Source organism: Pelmatolapia mariae, linkage group LG9 (genome assembly GCF_036321145.2).
Source record: "Pelmatolapia mariae isolate MD_Pm_ZW linkage group LG9, Pm_UMD_F_2, whole genome shotgun sequence".
Classification (NCBI taxonomy): Eukaryota; Metazoa; Chordata; class Actinopteri; order Cichliformes; family Cichlidae; genus Pelmatolapia; species Pelmatolapia mariae.
In genome coordinates this window covers 33,010,637-33,031,656 of record NC_086235.1, presented here as the reverse complement: position 1 = coordinate 33,031,656, position 21,020 = coordinate 33,010,637, and the positions used below count along the sequence as shown (strand labels likewise).

Sequence of the window (21,020 nt, the reverse complement as noted above, 5' to 3'; positions counted from 1 at the left end):
ATAATGCGTCTCATTCCCCTAAAAAGTACAACTGTAAGGATGTTTCTCAGTCCAGAACTGTTCTCTCTAGACTAAAATATTTCATTTCATTTTAAGTTCCATTATTTTTCCACTTTTAGCTACAACTTAGCTTAACATGAAACAAATAATTTTGACCAAATATAATTTAAAAAATGGACCAGAACTACAGCATGAAGGACACGAGATGGCAGCAGGAGAGCATACGACAGTCAATGATGCTATACTGTATCAGACGTAATACAATTACTAACAGGACAGTTGCAGTTGGTTAATTTTTGGGGAAAAAAAAGAAAACAGGGGATTTGCTAATTTCACAGACATGGACTGCTAAATAATTGCACTGATCAGCTGTTGTCCATTCAAGGCCTGATTATTTTCAGGATAGGGTCCAAAGTTCAATGTTGTCTTCCCTCTATTCCTCTGTTCTCACCGTTCTTCAGCCATTTCGCTTTAAAGCGCATTGCACAGCATGTGAAACTACTGTCACAGTATATAGCAAAGAAACAGACACCAAATTATTTTGCAGCTGGTATTACAGAGCAAATTTAGAATTAGGTTACATTTTTATCACGTCTTCATCTGGCCTTGCAAAGAAATCTCACTCTTCAAGAATGCACTCTTAAATCTCTGTGATGCAGCAGTAACTGAAGCGCAAAACATAAAACATGCTGTCTTTCTGCACAACAATTTGGCAGCAAATCTGGCCTTACAGTAAGTGCTAAAAATGGTTGCAAGCAATACATAAAAGGTACATATTTACAGTTTCTTCAAGATCTTAGGGATAAACATCAGGCTACAGTTTACTGTTTCTCTGTTTATATAAGCTAAATGAAAAGCATTTAATACAATTATATATCTCGCTTACAGTCACGGCCAAAATTACCGGCACCTCTGGAATTTTTACAGAAAATGCACCATTTCTCCCAGAGAATTGTTAAAATTACAAATGCTTTGGTATACACGTGATTATTTCCTTTATGTGTAGTGGATCAACACAAAAAAACAGAAGAAAAAGCCAAATTTGACAGTGTTTCACGCAAAACTCCAAAACTAACATTTGATTGCATGCCCTCAACCGCTTTCTATAACCATCAACAAGCTGGTTACTCCTCTCAGCTGGAATTTTCGACCACTCTTCTTTTCCAAACTGCTCAAGGTCTCTGAGATTTGAAGGGTGCCTTCTCCCAACAACAATTTTGAGATCTCTCCATGGTGTTCAATCATATTTAGATCCGGACTCATTGCTGGCTCCACCGCTTTGTCTTTGTCACTGCTTTTCTACCATTTCTGGGTGCTTTTAGAGGCGTATTTGGGGTCATTGTCCTGTTGGAAGACCCATGACCTCTGACGCAGACCCAGCTTTCTGACACTGGGCCCTACATTGTGCCGAAAATGTTTTGGTAGTCTTCAGATTTCATGATGCCTTGCACACAGCCAAGGTTTTTTTGGAGTTTTTAGAATTTTTGGAGTTTTGCATAAAACGCTGTCAAATTTGGCTTTTTTTCTCTGTATTTTGTGTTGATCCACTACACATAAAGGAAATAAACATGTGTATAACAAAACATTTGTAATTGTAACAATCTTGTAACAATCTTGTAACAAAGAAATGGTGCATTTTCTGGAAAAATTCCAGTGGTGCCGATAATTTTGGCCATGACTGTATACACTCAACCAGGAAAACTCAGTATGACTGGTTTCTTACTTGGTGATGTTGTGTATGTAATGTGGAAACCTCGGTCAGAGACAGAGAAGTCAGAGTGGAAGTGAATCCATGCTGCTGGGCCAGTGGTCTGTATGGGGGGTGGAGATGCAGTACTACAGTACTTTCCTAAAACTGGATCTTCGGATAGAAGGCCATCCCGAATCTATAGCATTAGGTGACACAAAACAATAGAGGAAAAACATAGTAGTAGTTTCAGCCAATGCACTTACCTCCTAAAATAGCAAACTGTAGCAAACACGAGTAAGACGGAATAATTTCAGTGTTTTCATTTCAGCAGTATGGCTGCATTTAGCCCCGCTTTACAGAGTAGATAGGTATGTGTCAGGTCTGAGTGTGGTCAAAAAGAGGACTGTCCCAGCAAATATGGACACACAACACAAAAACATGCTTTCAAAGTGAAATGGGTAATGTGCCATTTCTTACCTCTAGAAAGTCAAAGTCGCAGTTAGGATGATGTTCAAGACTTAGAGTCCCGAATGCAAAAGTAATGAGAAGGCCGGGGTCCACTGTTACTGTCCAGTAGCAGTCCCGACTAGGTGGGTAGTTTCCAGGATAACCAGGTGAATTAATGTTGCCATAGGGGGCAGTTAGTTCCTCTCCACACACTGAGATTAGAAATGGATTTAAAGGAATAAATAAACATTATTCATACAACTGTTGTTTTCTATTAACTTAACAGGAAAACATTGTTCATTTGCACACAATTTGCATATGGGTCATAAAATGTAAGTATGATCAAATAAATAAAACACAAGCTCCCATGCCTAACTCAGTAATAGAAACCAAGATCTCTCAAAATTAAAAATGAGACATTACTAACTGTAACGGACCAGATTTATTAACCCTCTGTGTCATATCAAACACGTCACTGGGTCTTAGCAGTCAGGATTTACTAAAAAGGCATAGCGTCAATTTTGCAACTGAAAGTAATTTGGGGGTATTATTGAACATGTATTTGTACGAATTTCAGTTATAGAGCACAAAATATTATTAGGAGAAAATTTAAAGGAATCACATAAATATGATTTTCTAAGGCCTGCAGCACACAAGTCACGACACTGAAAAAAGCAAATCTAATTTTGTGTGGTTCTAATAGGAGTGTTCATTTATTTGAAATGATAAGGACCGCAAGAAGAGGGGTGATGTAATGTAAATATGACACATACATACATTTAGCATCATATGGGCATTCATTTACAATATGGATGTCATTTTAAAAGACAGCACAGCATGTAAATGCTGTGCTTAGCTTTTTGGTTATCAACAACTAATTAAAAGTGTAACTTTGCTCATTTATGACCCACAAATTTGCACTGTTCTTAGCCATTACTGAAATGAACTGGCTGCGTATTCGTTATTTATTTATTTAAATGTATAAATTTGTTTTTTCATTTGTTGGCACATTTGATTGCAATTGCAACCTCATGCCAATTTTTTTTCCTGCTTCAAGCTTCAAAATATTTCAAATTTCAAAACCAAAACACTTGAACTGTACTGACCTGGGTCCTGAGACTGCCAAGCAACTGTGAAGCCACCGGCACTGACAGAGTGGTCAGAGCGAAACCAAAAGTACAGAGAATTATGGGAGCTGAAGAGCTCTGCAGGGCTATTTTGGCCACAGTATTTTCCGATCATGTAAGCTGAAGCACTCTCCCCGTCGTGAACCTGAAGGAAGTCAAAGTTGCAGTTGGCACTGTTCTCCAGATCAAAGAATGGAAAGGTAATGCGCAGGATCTAGAAGAAAAGACAGAAAATAAATGACTAATTAGTAAACATTAGTAAGGGCCAAAGATGTGTAAACATTTAACACATTTCACTGCACAGTCATATTAACTACCACCTCACAAACCCAAATCATGAAAATATGAAATAAAACAGAACAAAAAAAACAAAGAACCTTTTTTTTTGTCTAGAATTTCAATTTGAGAGGAACAGGAACACACCTTGTTTGCATCAGTGTGGATCACCCATGCACAGCTGACCTCGTGATCATATTCATCATGACCTGGGGTGTTAGGATAACTGAAGGAACCAGCAGGGCCAGTCAGGTACCCTCCACATACTGCAACACATATTTACACTGGTTTTTAACCTTTATCATCTTCCTTGTGAGAGAAGCTAGCTGTTGAAGTTTGAAATCATCTTTACTGGTTGGCGATTATGTTTCTTAAGCTTTAACCACACACCATTTTAAAGGACGTGTCATGTTAACGTAGTTTGAAGCGTAAGGCTACGATTTATCTGTGTAATAATAAAAACAAAATAATCCACTCTAGTTCTATTTCTGTAATACAAAGTGATTTTTGAGTCACTCGGCCACAGACAGATGATGAATAAATACATTTCTGCACTTTGCATCTTATTTTCTATGCTCTCAGCGTTTTCCTCTCCGTGTCACATTCACTCTCCTCTCCTCATCTGTTTTCAGTTTATCCACACCCTCTCAGCCCATCCTTCCCATTACCTTGCTGAGGAGTCTGACAGAACTCGCCAGTCCATTGGGTGGTACAAGTACACGTAAAACCATTAATGCCATCGGTACACGTTCCTCCATTCTGACAGGGATTGCTTGAGCATTCATTGATATTCTGGTCACAGTTCACGCCTTCCCAGCCAGAGTTGCAGTTGCAGATGTAGCCAGGATTTGAGGTGATGTCCTGTGGTAGCATAGGTTTTATGTTTGCAAACGGATTTGTCTTTGTTTTCATATCAAGGATTTAATAGGCATTCAAAGATTCATTCAGTAAATATAAAAACACATTTCAAATAAATATGACACAACAAAAAACAATTAAAAAAATCTCTCGTGGGACATTTTATTTCACTATTGATTCAGTCAGATTCAGAATTATTTATAAAGCGCAAATTTCCAAGAAAAATAAAAGTTTTAGGCCTAATCTCAAAAGTAAAAATAGACCGTCTGTCGCCCAAATGCAAAGTGCTAGCTAGAGGAGCCTGGTATCTGAAGGCTCTGGTTCACATTCTACTTTTAAAAACTCTAGGAACCCAAAATACAGTGCACCTGGAAAACATTCACACATTTTGTCATGTCACAGCCTTATTACAAAATCGATTCAATTTATTTATTGTTATATACTATCTATTCTTTTTATATGTTTAAAACTGTTTTCCAGGCTAAACAAAGATTTTCTAAATAAGAGCAACACCTTCTCCTCTCCAGGTTATGGATTGTCTGTTTTAAGGTGCATGTTTGTGATTAATACTAGACAGTCGAGCATCTCTCACTTTTTGCCTCCTTTATCAGAGGAGTCACAGTATCCAGAGAGGACGTAATGCTATTAAGAAAATAATCAACCTCTGTGCGATTAAAGTTTAGGCAGCTGCTCTGCACTGTGGTGGCATGTGGTCCTGAACAAGATCACTGCCTTAAACTTAGTTACATTCTCAGAAAGACAATTTATTCTGCAGTGCTGTATAGGCCATTATTATAAAAATAAATCCTGATCAAAAACAGAACCTGGTCTGACAAAAGAGGGTTTTCAGTTTCTATACCATATGTCAATATCCAGGGTGTGATTAGGACAATGAATGGGACCATTTACGTTTTGAAGAAGCCAATTGGGTATAATAAAATGCAGTGTTGAGACTGTCATTTTCAACATCTCCATGGATGATAAATCACCCAGAATAGTTATTTCACTTTTTTAATTTTCCAGTGACAAAGATTGCATCTTCTCCTCTGCATGTGCTTTGAGGATTCAGACTCAAGGACATGATTCATTTATTTATTTATTTATTTAAATCCTGTCCTGTCTGGCAGCTTCTGCAATCAGAATTATGATATGAATGCACTGTTGTGCCAAACACATTTTGCTTTTCCAAGACACATCTCAGTGATATCAGCAAGCCCATCCTGGCAGGAAAAGAAGCGAGGCCATAGATCGGGCACTCACGGCAAGGGGGTGGGAGTCCCAGAGAACCCCGCTAGAGCCCAGCCACCCTGGTGCAAGCTGAGATCAGGGTCTCAGGGCCCCAGCCACCCTACAAGGCAAGGCAGCCAAAGAGGACACAGACCCCAGAAGAGCTTCCCGGTCGGGAGACAGAACCCACCACCACAGGCAACCCAGGCACACCCATGTCACCCACCACCACCGACTGAGGCAGAGACCCAGATACTCCAAAAAGGCAACCGCAGTTCTCCAGTCTCCAGGGAGCCAACAGACCCCAGTAGTCCCAGAGATCGCCTGATGATTCATTTGAACTAGCATATTAATCCTGCTGTAACTAGGTCTGGGCAAAGCAGAGTGAATATGTTAATCATTTATGAAATAATTTACTAACAGGAACTTAGAAGTGAGAAACTTACTGTTAAATAGTTCACATTTAGTTGATTTACTGTTTGGTGCAGTTGAGAGCATTATTATAATATTCTTTTATTGTGAAATGTTCTACTTAGTTTTTGCTGATTTTTGGTTTGTTTTTGAGGGTCTGGGAACAAATAGTCTCTATGGAGATGGGGGGGTTGGGAATGACAGGAGGAGTGAAGCTACAGGGAGTCATATAAGACTCCCTGTAGCTTCCTGAAGTGTTCAATTCAATTCAATTCAATTTTATTTATACAGCGCCAAATCACAACAAAAGTCGCCTCAAGGCGCTTTATATTGTACAGTAGATCGCACAATAATAAATACAGAGAAAAACCCAACAATCATATCATATGACCCCCTATGAGCAAGCACTTTGGCGACAGTGGGAAGGAAAAACTCCCTTTTAACAGGAAGAAACCTCCGGCAGAACCAGGCTCAGGGAGGGGCGGCCATCTGCTGCGACCGGTTGGGGTGAAAGAAGGAAAACAGGATGAAAGACATGCTGTGGACGAGAGACAGAGATTAATAACAGATATGATTCGATGCAGAGAGGTCTATTAACACATAGTGAGTGAGAAGGTGACTGGAAAGGAAAAACTCAATGCATCATGGGAATCCCCGGCAGCCTACGTCTATTGCAGCATAACTAAGGGAGGATTCAGGGTCACCTGGTCCAGCCCTAACTATATGCTTTAGCAAAAAGGAAAGTTTTAAGCCTAATCTTAAAAGTAGAGATAGTGTCTGTCTCCCGAATCCAAACTGGAAGCTGGTTCCACAGAAGAGGGGCCTGAAAACTGAAGGCTCTCCCTCCCATTCTACTTTTAAATACTCTAGGAACAGCAAGTAAGCCTGCAGAGCGAGAGCGAAGTGCTCTAATAGGGTGATATGGTACTACAAGGTCATTAAGATAAGATGGGGCCTGATTATTTAAGACCTTGTAAGTGAGGAGCAGGATTTTGAATTCAATTCTGGATTTAACAGGAAGCCAATGAAGGGAAGCCAATACAGGAGAAATATGCTCTCTCTTTCTAGTCCCTGTCAGTACTCTTGCTGCAGCATTTTGGATTAACTGAAGACTTTTCAGCGAGTTTTTAGGACATCCTGATAATAACGAATTACAGTAGTCCAGCCTGGAAGTAATGAAGGCATGAACTAGTTTTTCAGCATCACTCTGAGACAGGATATTTCTAATTTTAGAGATGTTGCGCAAATGGAAGAAAGCGGTCTTACATATTTGTTTAATATGTGCCTTGAAGGACATGTCCTGGTCAAAAATGACTCCAAGGTTCCTCACAGCATTACTGGAGGCCAAGGTAATGCCATCCATAGTAAGGATCTGCTTAGATGCCATATTTCTAAGATTTTCAGGACCAAGTACAATAACCTCAGTTTTATCTGAATTAAGAAGCAGGAAGTTAGCGGCCATCCAGGTCTTTATGTCTTTAAGACATTCCTGCAGTTTAACTAATTGGTGTGTGTTACCTGGCTTCATGGATAGATAGAGCTGCGTATCATCTGCATAGCAGTGAAAATTTATGCTATGTCTTCTAATGATGCTGCCTAGGGGAAGCATGTATAATGTAAATAGAATTGGTCCTAGCACTGAACCCTGTGGAACACCATAATTGACCTTAGTGGGTGAAGAGGACTCTCCATTTACTTGAACAAATTGGAGTCTATTAGATAGATATGATACAAACCACTGCAGTGCAGTACCTGTAATACCTACAGCATGTTCTAATCGCTCTAATAAGATATTATGGTCAACAGTATCGAACGCAGCACTAAGGTCTAGCAGGACAAGCACAGAGATGAGTCCACTGTCAGAGGCCATAAGAAGATCATTTGTAACCTTCACTAAAGCTGTTTCTGTGCTGTGATGAGCTCTGAAACCTGACTGAAACTCTTCAAATAAGCCATTCCTCTGCAGATGATCTGTTAGCTGTTTGACAACTACTCTTTCAAGGATTTTTGATATGAAAGGAAGGTTGGATATTGGCCTATAATTAGCTAAGACAGCTGGGTCTAGAGATGGCTTTTTGAGTAAAGGTTTAACTACAGCCACCTTGAAGGCCTGTGGTACATAGCCGATTATTAGAGATAGATTGATCATATTTAGGATTGAAGAATTAATTAATGGCAGGACTTCTTTGAGCAGTTTTGTAGGAATGGGGTCTAAAAGACACGTTGATGGTTTAGAGGAAGTAATTATTGAAGTTAACTCAGAAAGATCAATTGGAGAAAAAGACTCTAACTTAACATCAATGGTACTAAAAGTAGCTGTAGATAATATTACATCTGTGGGATGATTATTGGTAATTTTTTCTCTAATGATAAAAATTTTATTTCTGAAGAAGTTCATGAAGTCATTACTAGTTAACGTTAAAGGGACTGTTGGCTCAGTAGAGCTCTGACTTTTTGTCAGCCTGGCTACAGTGCTGAAGAGAAACCTGGGGTTGTTCTTATTTTCTTCAATCAGTGACGAATAGTAAGATGTTCTGGCTTTGCGGAGGGCTTTCTTATAAAGCAACAAACTATTTCTCCAGGCTAAATGATGATCCTCTAAATTCGTGACACGCCATTTCCTCTCCAGCTTACGAGTTATCTGCTTTAGGCTACGTGTTTGAGAATTATACCACGGAGTCAGGTACTTCTGATTTGAGACTTTAGTTTTCACTGGAGCTACAGTATCCAGAGTCGTACGTAGTGAGGAGGTAAAATTATTAACAAGATAATCGACCTCTGTTGGAGTAGCGTTCAGGTAGCTGCCCTGCTCTATGTTGGTACAGGGCATTGAAGATGATAACAGTGGGTGGATTATATTCTTAAACTTAGTTACAGCACTTTCAGAAAGACATCTACTTTGATAAAGTCTACTCTCCACTGCTGTGTAATCAATTATTGTAAATGTAAATGTTATCAGGAAATGATCAGACAGCAGAGGGTTTTCAGGAAACACTGTTAAATGTTCAGTTTCTAAGCCATATGTTAAAACAAGCCAATTGAGTCTAATAACAGATTAAATGCCAATTTGAGGCTGTCATTTTTAGCATCTACATGGATGTTAAAATCACCCACAATAATTATTTTATCTGAGCTGAGCACTAAATCAGATAAAAAGTCTGAGAAATCAGAGAGAAACTCTGTGTAAGGCCCAGGTGGACGGTAGATGATAACAAATAAGACTGGTTTCTGAGTTTTACAGCTGGGGTGGACAAGGCTAAGCATCAGGCTTTCAAATGAATTAAAAGTCTGTCTTGGTCTTTCGTTAATTAATAGACTGGTGTGAAAAATTGCTGCCACACCGCCCCCTCGGCCTGTGCTTCGAGGTTTCTGGTAGTTAGAATGACTCGGGGGTGTTGATTCATTTAAACTAACATAATCATCCTGCTGCAACCAGGTTTCTGTAAGGCAGAGTAAATCGATTTGTTGGTCGATTATTAAGTCATGTACTAACAGAGACTTGGAGGAGAGAGACCTAATATTTAATAATCCACATTTCACTGTTTTACTCTTTGGTTCAGATGTGGATTCTGTATTGTTCTTTCTTTTTGATTTTTTATGTTTAAGTTTTTTATTGCTGGTTTTTGGTTTGTTTTTTGTCTGTTTGGGAGCTGACACAGTCTCAATGGAGATGGGTTTTTGGGGGGGTAGCAGGAGGAGAGAAGCTGCAGAGAGGCGTGTAAGACTGCAACTCTGCTTCCTGGTCCCAACTCTGGATAGTCAGATTTTGGGGGGTTTAATAAATTGGTCCATATTTCTAGAAATGAGAGCTGCTCCATCCAAAGTGGGATGGATGCCGTCTCTCCTAACAAGACCAGGTTTCCTCCAGAAGGTTTGCCAATTATCTATGAAGCCCACATCGTTTCTGGGACACCACTCAGACAGCCAGCAATTTAAGGAGAACATGCGGCTAAACATGTCACTCCTGGTCTGATTGGGGAGGGGACCAGAGAAAACTACAGAGTCCGACATTGTTTTGGCAAAGTTACACACCGATTCAATATTGATTTTAGTGACCTCCGATTGGCGTAACCGGGTGTCATTACTGCCGACGTGAATTATGATCTTACTGTATTTACGTTTACCCTTAGCCAGCAGTTTTAAATTTCCTTCAATGTCGCCTGCTCTGGCCCCTGGAAGGCAATTGACTATGGTTGCCGGTGTCTCTAGCTTCACATGTCTGAGAACAGAATCGCCAATTACCAGAGTTTGACCCCCGGCGGGTGTGTCGCCGAGTGGGGAAAAACGGTTAGACACATGAACAGGTTGGTGGTGTACCTGGGGCTTCTGTTTAAGACTATGCTTCCTCCTCACCGTCACCCAACCGCCCTCGTTCCCCAGCTGCTTGGGGTCTGCCGGGGAACAGCTAGCGGGGCCTACGCTATCTTCGGCTGCACCAGCTACAGGGGCCTGGCTAGCTACGGGTGAATGAAGGGTGCGAAGCCGAGTCTCCAATTCAGTAATCCTGGCCTCCAGAGCTGCAAATATGCTACATTTGTTACAGGTATCATTACTGCTAAAGGAGGCCGAGGAGTAACTAAACATCTGACACAATGAGCAGGAAAGTGCAACAGGGACAGGTGAAGTAGCCATGGTGCTAACGAGTCGGCTACGAGCTAAGCTAAGCTAGCGAAACAGTAAAGAGACAGTGAGTGAATACTTTGGCTATAAATTAGGTAGTGAGTACACAGAAAGGGTGATTCAGATGAAGCACGTTAAGATTATACTATAAAAAAGGGATGTATCAAAAGATTTCAATTAAATTGCTAAGCAGAAAAGCTACTCAGAAACACCACTGTGTTTGAGCAGGAACAGGAAGTGATACTCTACCACAAAGCGAGCGAAACACCAAGTGACAGCGCCACCCAAAGGTCAGTGTCAATGTGAATGAAAGCAGACAGAATTCTTTTCCTAATTTTTACTCCAGAATAGCACACATGCGCATGCACACACTCACCACACACTGCCCATTGACACAGGGGTTGTTGGTCTCACAGATGTTGCTGGTTTGGGTACAACCAGTTGGTCCATATCCATTGCCTATGTAGCCTGGTGGGCAGGTACAGACCGGGAGACTGGATCCTGGTGGACGCAAGAGATTTGAATAGAAAGGGGTTTGATCAGACTTGGTAACTACTGATGATGTTTGGGGAATCAGATGAGCAGATGCAAACATTGCTCTTAACTGAGCAAAATTTCAGGAAGAAGTACCAAAAGAAGAAATAAATAGTACTTATTTCCTACTTTCAGTAGTAAGTAGGTATTATTTGCTCATGCTTCATTCTTATTTGGTTGACATATAAAGCAATAAACCCATGCTTCTTTTTTCTTGTCTTTTGTTTATTCTTTGTTCATTTTTCTTACCAGGGCTGGAGCTGCAGGTGGCTAATGGGTAACAGCCTCCATTGTTAGTATCACAGATGTTAGACTGTGTGCATGTTTTCCCATCTCCTTCATAGCCTGCAAAAACAGAGGAGTTATCTGTGAGTTATCAGTGCAAATGACACTTTGTGCTCTCAGACTGTGGCTTTCACATCTGATGAGCCACAGTCAGTCAACCAGCTATTTGACAAAAATATTTCTATTTTTAACAGACAAGAGTTACAAAGAGTTTTACAGGCAGATACTCAACATGCAGTAATAAACAATTTTTCACAGCTATAATATTTACATTTTAAAGAATTAGAGTTTAAATATCTAGAGTTCCATTGCACTTTGGATTAAAAATGAAACTAAATTAGTTTTGTCTACACCACATATCTTGTAAATTTTTTCTCTTACAGCTACAGTATTGTGTACTTTGTACTATGTGTAACGATGTAAAAGAATGAATATGGTTTTGTTGTGGTTAAATTCCTGTTAAACTTGGGATCGCAACCATGGGTTTATTTTGAAAGATTTGATTTTAAAACTTTTATTTTGAAAATCCGCAGCGGAAGTCTGCTACTGGTAAACTGGTTTTCCCTAAGCTTATCCAGTGTTGCCAACTTAGCGACTTTGTCGCTATATTTAGCGAGTTTTCAGACCCCCTAGCGACTTTTTTTCGAGAAAAAAAAGTCGCTAAAAAAAGAAGTGAAAGCGCGTATCGCTTTTACTCTCAACAAGCAGCGGGTGCTATAACACAGTCAGTTCTTCTTTTACCCTTTTACTCTTATGCTGTTTTGTGGATCACAAGGTTTAAAACTACTTATAAACACACACACACACAAAGTAACTCCACCAGAGTGCCTATTTCGGGTCACTTTTGCCGGTCCAAGCCCGGGTAAAGGAGCAGGGTTGGAATTGTGACATTAAAAAAAACAATAATTGCTAAAAGAAATTTAATTTGTAGTTCTAAATAAACTCTAAATGCATTTAGGACGTTTTTTACTCACTTTATGTCTCTTCCACGATGTTATTTCTCTCTCCAACAACATAGGTTACAATTATATTAGCATGACCAATTATGCAAATTAGGTGATGATGTCATTTAGCGACTTTTAGGACAGCCAATAGCGATTTTCCTTACTGAGGAGTTGGCAACACTGAGCTTATCCCGTTAGTAGCAATGCAGCTTTTGCTGTGGTAAGTTGTTTCTCAGTCCGCCCTGACTGAACATGAGTTAAAAACATATTTGAAGATCCTCATTGAGGTTAACATGACAGTGCATTAACAGCATGAACTGCCATACAGTAGCATCTGAGTAGATTTCAGTTTTATGATCTTGTTTTGAAATTAATGGGTTATACGGTAGGGAAAAATGGACACGCTGAGCTAGCGGCTAACAGCTAGAGGAGACTGTCGTGTCTAATAATTTGAAACTTTTCTTGATAGTTTGGGCGGAATCCTGTTGCTGGAAACCCATGGTTATTCATGTCCCATGTTATTGCAGGTATGTGTATTTTGAAACATGTATTTGGTTGAGCTGCAGGCTAACTCTGTTTAAGAAATACTGCTTATTAAGTTTTGCCCAGTAGATGGCAGCATTGTTCCATTTAATATTGTACATGAAAGGAAATTTTGGCTTTGGTCTGGAAGTTTATTTATTTTCACATGAATGTGCATTTAAGTGAATTAATTTCTCTTTTTTTACCTAAACCACAATGCAGTAATATTTTTATTTTATTTTATGTTCCGTAATAAGTTTTGTTGCCATTTTATTTTTCAATCAATATTTGGTTTTTATTTATTTTGAGAAAACTAAGAGTTCCACTATACGATCATTAGCTTATCCGTTAGTAGCAATGAAGCTTTTGCTGTGTTTGGGCGGAATCCTGTTGCTGGAAACCCATGGTTATTCATGTCCCATGTTATTGCAGAGACCCACAAAAGGGGAATAAACCACGCCTGAGCTCTACCCATCTCGAGTCCAGAGAGTTTTACTCATACAGCACCGGACATAGAGACTGAGTTGGGGTTACATATGGTATGTTATGTAGTATCTTAGACCAGGTGCTGTCAGGCTATGTGGTGATTCAAAATGTTTTATTGAAAAGCGCAGCTTTTTACTTGGGTTAAGTACACCAGCAATTTCAGGGATTAAGTGGAGCCAAGCCGTAGAAGCTATAGGTCATCTTCCTGCACATATGCATGGCATTCAGTATTGTTCTCTGCTGAGTTACCTGGAGGACAGGGACCGCAGTGAAAAGAGCCCATAGTGTTCAAGCACTGAACCATTGGAGTAGTGGAGCAACCGCCATTATTGGTCAAACATTCATCCACATCCTGACAGCTATAACCATTTCCTTGCCAGCCTAAGACATGTCAGAGAAAATGAGAGGAAAAATCTTAAATCTATTTATATGCACAAATCTCAACAATTCATTAGCAAACTGGGATAGCATCAAGATGCAAAATGCTATTTAACTTTACAAGTTTTAAAACAAATCTTGGAACATCATTTCTAATTACTCGTAAAAATCTCATAAAAAACACATTTTACTGATAATAGCACATAATAAACATATTGAATGTTTAACTGAGACATTTTACTACTTCATGAAAAATATTAACTCAGTCTGAATTTAATGGCACATAACTCATAAAAGTTGCGATGTCATATGACTGTGTACAGGCAGAGTTTCTCAGAAGTAAAGATGGGCAGAGGCACACCAATCTGCCAAAAACCCCAAAACAAAACTGTGCCTATGAATTGTGGAAAATTTTCAGAATGTTCTTGAACTGAAAATTGTGAAGATTTTGAACATCTCATCATCTACATTACATATTATCATCAAAATCTTGCTGGAAAAATCTCTTTGTTCAAGGGACAGAGCTAAAAAGGTTATTCAGGGAATCAAGTTTTACTGCATTAAAAACAGGCATGATTCTGTCACAGGAATCACTGTATGAGCTCGGGAACACTTTCAGAAATAACTGTCTGTGAACACAGTTTGCTGTGCCATCCATAAATGCAGGTTATGCTCTGTTATGCAAAAAAAGAAATCCTGTAACGCAGTCGTCTTCTCTGAGTCAAAGCTCATTTGCAATGGACTTGGCTAAAGTAGAAAACTGTTCTGTGGTGCTAAATCAAACAGTACATCAAACAAACAAAAAATCCAACAAAGAAGATCTAGGCCTCTTGACAGGTAGAATCACAAACCAGAGAACAGTCCAGTATCTGCTATTCCCATTTTCCAGAAGTTTATGAACTGTTGTTAAAAGAAAGTGGAATGCTGCACAGTGGTAAAAATGTTTCAACTTTTTGAGACGTGTTGCTGCCATAAAATTACACATTTTTACATGAAATAGTAAAATGTCTTCATTCCATCCATTCATCCATTTCTGATATAGGATTGTAATAACCTGACAAGTGTTAACTGTAAATAAACCATAGTAAGTGACAACAAAAAAAACATCAAATGGCTCAATTAGTGCTTAACACTTGTGTAGTATAAAGCCATCACTGCAAAGAATAGTATTAAAAGCTAATGCTCTGAACAAATAGTTACACTAATTGTTTTAGCATCAACTGTCTCTCCTGTCTCCAAATGCTAATTTAGAACTGGCTATACTACGACTTGTTATGTTATTAAGCACTACCAGAGGGACAGGCTCCACAATAGAAGGATCCCTGGGTGTTGTAGCAAGGAACAGCTGGGTTGGTTGAACAAGGCTTGTTGGGAAGGTTACATTCATCAACATCAGCCACACACGCTGGGTTCCCAGCTGGAGCTTCCCACCCACTCTCACAAATGCACTGGTATTTAGGCTGTTAATTAGCAAAAGTCAGTGAGAACACTTAACAACAACAGACTGACAGATAGATAGATAGATAGATAGATAGATAGATAGATAGATAGATAGATAGATAGATAGATAGATAGATAGATAGATATCTTAGGGTAGGCGAGTAGTTACCTGTCCAGCTATGACTCGATCTGCATCAATGCATAAGCCATGTACACACAAGTCACTGCCTGCGTTCCTGCAGTCGTCATAACGCATCATACAGAGAGTCCCATGCCATTCTGGAGAACAGCTGCAACTGCATACAAAGAGGAACATGATCATATGGGGTATGTGTTTTCCTGACTGGGCATCAGGCTAAAACCTGAATGGTCAGATTCCACAAAACTGATCAGAAATGCTTACAGTGCAAAAGAATGACAACCCAAAATGCACTGAAAAAGCAATCCAAGACCTTTTCAAGGGAAATGGCCTAGTGAGTCACTTGATCTCTACCCAGTACAGCATGCTGTTAAGTTATTGAAGACAAGCAGTGACTGAAGGTGGCTGCTGTAAAGGCCTGGCAGAGCATCAGAAACAACTTTTGTTGATGTTCATGGGTTCTAGACTTTAGTCACTGGATTTCCATTCAAGTGTTTAAAAAAACGTAATTATTTCATTTCAAATTCACTGTCAAGGTGTACAGAGGTAGAATTACAAAAACTTTCTTTGTCCACTGTTTGTAAAGCTAGCTGTGTGTTACAAGGTAAGGACACACTATACTGGACCTCTGCTGTCTAATCATACATATACACAATACTAATACAAAGTGGGTACTATGAGTGCGTCTGGCATTCATACTTCACACTGCTTGATAAATAAACACTACTTTGTTTTTCTTACTGAATCCTAATGGCATCAAGGTTTCTTTAAAAAATGGAAATCCTTCAGGATGTGGAGGAGAAAGTCTTATGGATCAAAAGATAGATAAGAAAAGAAGACACGAGGAGACATAAGCCAGCATAATGTAAAGCACTCATAGAATTAGTAAGTAAAAAGAGGAAGGCATAAGACTTACGTGAATGATCCAGCAGTGTTGACACAGGTTGCCCCATTCTGACAGCCTTGTGACGTTCCTGAATAGACCTGACATTCATTTACATCTGTTGCACAGTTAGGACCCTAACACACAGACATACAAACAGAGAGAGAGAGAGAGCAAGAGAAAACATGGGTTTATCAAAATATAATGCAGGAAAACAAGCACCCAATGAAAAGGAACACAGTAAAGTCTTATAGTAAAATAGTACTGGGATTAAAAGTTTGAGGTTTCTGGGTATTATTTTATTTAGTAATATCACACCCATGTATTAATCCATCCATTCTCTTCTGCACATCCATATCAGGGTTGCAGACAGACAGCCATTCACCCTTCGCATTCACACCTAAGAGCAATTTAGAATAATCACTGAACCTAACCCCACTCACTGCATGTATTTGGAGCGTGCAGACATGCAGACACAGGGAGAACATGCAAACTCTACACAGAAACGTCCATTCACACGGTGGACTTGAACCAGGGACTTTTTTTTGCTGCGAGGCAACAGTCTTAACCACCGACTTTGGTATATGTCTACAATCCATACATACCAACCTGTAAAAGTTATGAAGAATATGAAGAACAATACTGAACTCACCGCCCAGTTGCCAGGACATATACAGTGATATGAGTTTAATAAGTTGAGACATGTTCCTCCATTCTGACAGGGATTACTGCTGCAAGACACCCTCTGGACTGTCTGCAAGGGGAAACGAGGGAAGACATGATATCTAAGATATGGTAAACAGATTAAGCCATGACCATCAACTTCAATAGAAGTTCTTGACTTTTTCTGACTCACCTCTTCAAGTGTAACCACTTTATTCTCAAGTGTTGAAACCTGAAAAGAAAGAAAAGAGGCAGTGTAATTATGTTTGATGACAATGGCTACATTTTTCATTATAAGCACTTCGTTTTACTGAATCAAAATTATTCATGGAACAATAAAAGGAATGAAGTGAACATAATGAAATAAGTAACATGAACAGTAGTAAATAAGTTAATGGCAATATTAAAAATGATTTTATTTACCACCAGGAACTATCTTTGTCCTACCTTGGTATCAAGCTGGTTTAGCTTGTTGGTGATATCAGGAGGGATGGCTCCTCCGTGAGATTTGATGTCGTCAATGTCATCTTTGTTGGTTTTAATCTGCATTTAGAAAGTCCATAACAGACGGTTCAGTGTTAAAAAGCTTTAAAGAAGGGATCTAAAACATGATTCTTTTTGTTAGTCATATTTCATTTGTGATTAAATTGATCAGATAAGAATAAAGTAAATGAGATACAAAAGAAACTATTCATATGTTTGCATTTTTAGATTAGCTCAATAAACTAGATATATTTTAGATTTTTAAATATTTTTGGTCTCCTGGCTGCCATTCAAATAAAAAGTTAACTTAAGAATTTACTTCCCATCATCCTGAAAATTATTTAAAAAAGGCTAAAGCTTTTATTTATGCAATAAAAGATTTCACCATCCTCCTAATGTACAGTCATATGAAATAAATACTGCATGAACATTTTTTGCAAACATTTACAATAATCATGTGTGTTTGTGTTTTTAGCCTTTTAAGGCCTACTCTGGACTTATACTAGAGTATATTTCAGATCTTCAGTGCCCTGTCATAATGTCAGGTCTTTAGCCAGGGCTCTTTTAATTTATTTTATACATGCATTTAATTTGCCTGTTTTTGAATTTATGCTGCCAGTCCCCTTTTGCCTTTATCGTTTCTTAAATGTTTTGGGGCTGCTTGTTTTCTACCTTGTCTTGTGAAGCACTTTGCAAATTTGTCTGTCGTTGTTTGTTGTTGCTTAGAAAAGTCTTTTACCAATTTAACTATATTATAGGGTTATTACACCTGTTTTTAGGTTTTACTTACGTATTTATTTTTATTAACTATAAAAACCTTGGGAGTAACAAAGGCTTGACATGCAGTCATGCTGCAGTTGACATGCAAATGTGTGAAAGTACTCTCCAGGAAGCAACATCATCTAATTATCAGAACATGTCTATTACTTTGAAAGAAGTTGTAATAGTAAAATGTGTCAACACATTAATATGACTGCCAAAAATGTATGAAACTTAAAGGGGAGATGATTATAAATCTGAGTATTGAGTATTAGTTTTCCAGGTATAGATAGGGTTCCTCCTGCAACGCTGATAAGGATAAGCATGGAGATTATAGCTGTGTGTCTGTCAGACTGTCTGTGTTTATTTATGTCATATATAAAATGATGAAGTGAAATAAATTGAAAATAAACAACGACATCTAGCCCACCTTCTGCCCAAGACCCAAGCATATCCGCACCCTAATTACAGTGGTCATAATACAGCATCATAATTTAGAAATCTTTGAGCTATAACTCAAAAATGTTCCTCCCCAAACATAAACAAAAAAAGCATTCATTTTATCTATATTAGGCTTAGCACCTACTCATGAAAGATTGTGAGTGTGTGCGCATGTATGACGGACTGCATTTAATGCCGTACAGCTGTAATCCTGGATCCACTGACTCAAATGTATCTAGCCCTGAGCTTTGGTCTTGCTTTGTTGGCTTCCTAACTTATTAATGATTCACAGTGTCATATGATGAGCAGCAGTGTTTGGTCGTTAAAAGGTGATGAGATGTTATAATCACATACTTCCAAAAGTCAGAGAGAATTTATTGAGTTGAGAAATCAGGAAAATTGCTTTACTGTTCCAGTACGGGTGGCAGTACAAACATTTGTTTAAACTACTAGATTGAAACAAAAGCACCAAGTAATTAGCGACTGGATAAGACAGTGAACTGTTATCTGTGTGGGAGCATACTTGTCTGCTAGGAATGGAAAAATTACATATTATAAACATTATTTGCGCTTTTCAAGCAATTTGTTATTTTTTATTCACTTTGTTAGGATGCCATTCACTAACAATGTGACATGACCTTTGCTTCTGTTTTTTGAGGCTGTCCCTGGGTGTTTCAAAATGTGGATGTTATATACCATCAGTGTTGGGGAGTAACGGAATACATGTACCGCCGTTACGTATTTAAAATACAAAATATGAGTAACTGTATTCCGTTACAGTTACCGTTTAAAAAGGTGGTATTTAGAATACAGTTACTTTGTTGAAATAAATGGATTACACTGCGGTACTTTCCTGTTTCATATTGTCGCGGGTCAGGACTGTTTGGGTTTTGTTTGACAGCTATGTTCTGTTGTTCCAGGCGGCAGCGTTACGGTTGCCATGGTTACAGGGTGACGCTCTCTCTCTGCGTGTTTCCTGGGTGAGAGAGCGCCTTTTTGTTGTTGTTGTTGTTGTGCTAAGCTAATAGGCAGAATGCTACTGCTCTAAAGAATGTAGCATCATGGGCAGTGTACTCCGTGCTGCAGGGAGAATGGACTGCCATACTCGTTATGTGTCTGTGAGCGCGAGGAGGGAGAAAAAGGCGAGTGGAAAAGTACGAGCTGTCATCGAGCAAAAACGGGAGCTGGAAGCATGTAAATATAATAATAACCACTGCAGCCAAGAAGAGTGCCTGATGAGCCCATTTGTAAGTAAGCTATTAAGACTCAACTGTACACTGTGTTCGTGTTTTCCTCCGAAACAATAAGTTCCGTTGGAGCAGCCTTTCAACGCCTTTCTCTGTCTCTCGCAAGCAAAGTTGACCCAGACAACAAAGTAAAGTTATTTTTCGGCTACGAGCCCAACACGGAACTCGTATTAGTCAGAGGTCCCTTTACTACGGTTCGGAGCCGCGGACCTTCAGTAACAGTAATAAATCACAGCAATAGTACATTCACGTAGTTGTAACATGATAATATATTAAGTAATCCAAAGTATTCAGAATACGTTACTGTCACTGAGTAACGTAACGGAATACGTTACAGAATACATTTTGGGGCATGTATTCTGTAATCTGTAGTGGAATACATTTTAAAAGTAACCTTCCCAACACTGTATACCATAACCATCACAATCGTTGTGCCTTAAGTCACTTACTATCATTGAAATGACCATTGCACGAAGGCAGTGATCTTGTGAAATAACAAAAGAAGAATATGTTCTCTCTAAGCTGCGCGCTTGCGCAATTGCGCACTGCTGGCACGGTCTCTGCGCACAGAAAATCTGCGTTGCGCACACACACACACAAAAAAAATCTAACCTGAATTGATTTTTTGCAATTCTGTTTTGCAGTGTTAGTCAGTAAGTGACTGGCTGCTCCCGTATGGGATTACAACGATGCCACCTTATCCCATAGTCCATAATGCGATTCACATTCGTATACACGCTGCTAATCAACGTCGTTGACAGGCTATGACAGCGTCCTTATGTGCAGACACCGGTGTTTTAACTAGCAAAGCGGCGTGGCTGATGTGGAGTGAAGCCACGTTAATGACAACGTGTACAACCATTGGAGATGTGAGCAGGACAGACGGAACAATTGACGGAAAAAGTGTGGACTTTATACCAATTTTTAAATTGTATTGATAGGCCACGTAAAACCAGAGTTATGATAAAAATATATGCAATGTTTGGTTTTCTTCCTGAATACTGTCGTTGTTTATATTTACTGCGGGAAGAAACGGTAAAAACGGCGTTTTATAAGGAAAGCACTTGAAAGCACTCTTCGCCTGTAAGCAAAAACAAAACCAAAAACCTCACCCTTTCCTATTGGTGGAAAAATGTACCATGTCGACCAATCAAAAAATG

The 21,020-nt window shown here is 39.1% G+C and overlaps 1 protein-coding gene across 1 annotated transcript in view; it reads right to left on the bottom strand.

Moving 5' to 3' along the window:
- Nucleotides 1–21,020, bottom strand: part of cubn (cubilin (intrinsic factor-cobalamin receptor)) — an 82,756-nt gene that overhangs the window by 60,380 nt on the left and 1,356 nt on the right. The window contains exons 3-16 of the mRNA XM_063483247.1: nucleotides 17,378–17,473; nucleotides 17,124–17,162; nucleotides 16,920–17,021; nucleotides 16,301–16,404; nucleotides 15,415–15,541; nucleotides 15,097–15,265; nucleotides 13,677–13,808; nucleotides 11,440–11,535; nucleotides 11,033–11,157; nucleotides 4,209–4,401; nucleotides 3,688–3,806; nucleotides 3,244–3,478; nucleotides 2,168–2,349; nucleotides 1,724–1,886 (exon numbers count right to left, since the gene is read on the bottom strand). Coding sequence (XP_063339317.1) covers nucleotides 1,724–1,886; nucleotides 2,168–2,349; nucleotides 3,244–3,478; nucleotides 3,688–3,806; nucleotides 4,209–4,401; nucleotides 11,033–11,157; nucleotides 11,440–11,535; nucleotides 13,677–13,808; nucleotides 15,097–15,265; nucleotides 15,415–15,541; nucleotides 16,301–16,404; nucleotides 16,920–17,021; nucleotides 17,124–17,162; nucleotides 17,378–17,473 — 1,882 coding nt within the window. The remainder of the gene's footprint in view (nucleotides 1–1,723; nucleotides 1,887–2,167; nucleotides 2,350–3,243; nucleotides 3,479–3,687; nucleotides 3,807–4,208; nucleotides 4,402–11,032; nucleotides 11,158–11,439; nucleotides 11,536–13,676; nucleotides 13,809–15,096; nucleotides 15,266–15,414; nucleotides 15,542–16,300; nucleotides 16,405–16,919; nucleotides 17,022–17,123; nucleotides 17,163–17,377; nucleotides 17,474–21,020) is intronic.